The sequence below is a fragment of the Penaeus monodon genome, chromosome 33 (assembly GCF_015228065.2).
Source record: "Penaeus monodon isolate SGIC_2016 chromosome 33, NSTDA_Pmon_1, whole genome shotgun sequence".
Lineage (NCBI taxonomy): Eukaryota > Metazoa > Arthropoda > Malacostraca > Decapoda > Penaeidae > Penaeus > Penaeus monodon.
Window position 1 is genome coordinate 8,134,487 of NC_051418.1, and position 215 is coordinate 8,134,701.

The following is a 215-nucleotide window of genomic DNA, read 5'->3' on the forward strand; positions in this document are numbered from 1 at the left end:
GTTGCATATCCATCAAACACGCCTAATAAACCATATGCTAAGAAAGAGCTATATTATTTTGCTTTCCTTTCCCTCCAGTACTTCACGGACTACAAGCTCGTCACAGATGACGGCGAGAGGTCCACCTACGCCAAAAACTTCCTGACCTACATCGGTTTTGCTGCACAAATCCCCAATGTTCTTTTCAACTGGATTAATATTTTTGTCCAGTTAGG

At 42.3% G+C, this 215-nt stretch overlaps 1 protein-coding gene across 1 annotated transcript in view; it reads left to right on the forward strand.

Moving 5' to 3' along the window:
- LOC119593976 (equilibrative nucleoside transporter 1-like) overlaps positions 1–215 on the forward strand; it is a 248,852-nt gene that overhangs the window by 237,805 nt on the left and 10,832 nt on the right. The window contains exon 5 of the mRNA XM_037942997.1: positions 79–214. Coding sequence (XP_037798925.1) covers positions 79–214 — 136 coding nt within the window. The remainder of the gene's footprint in view (positions 1–78; position 215) is intronic.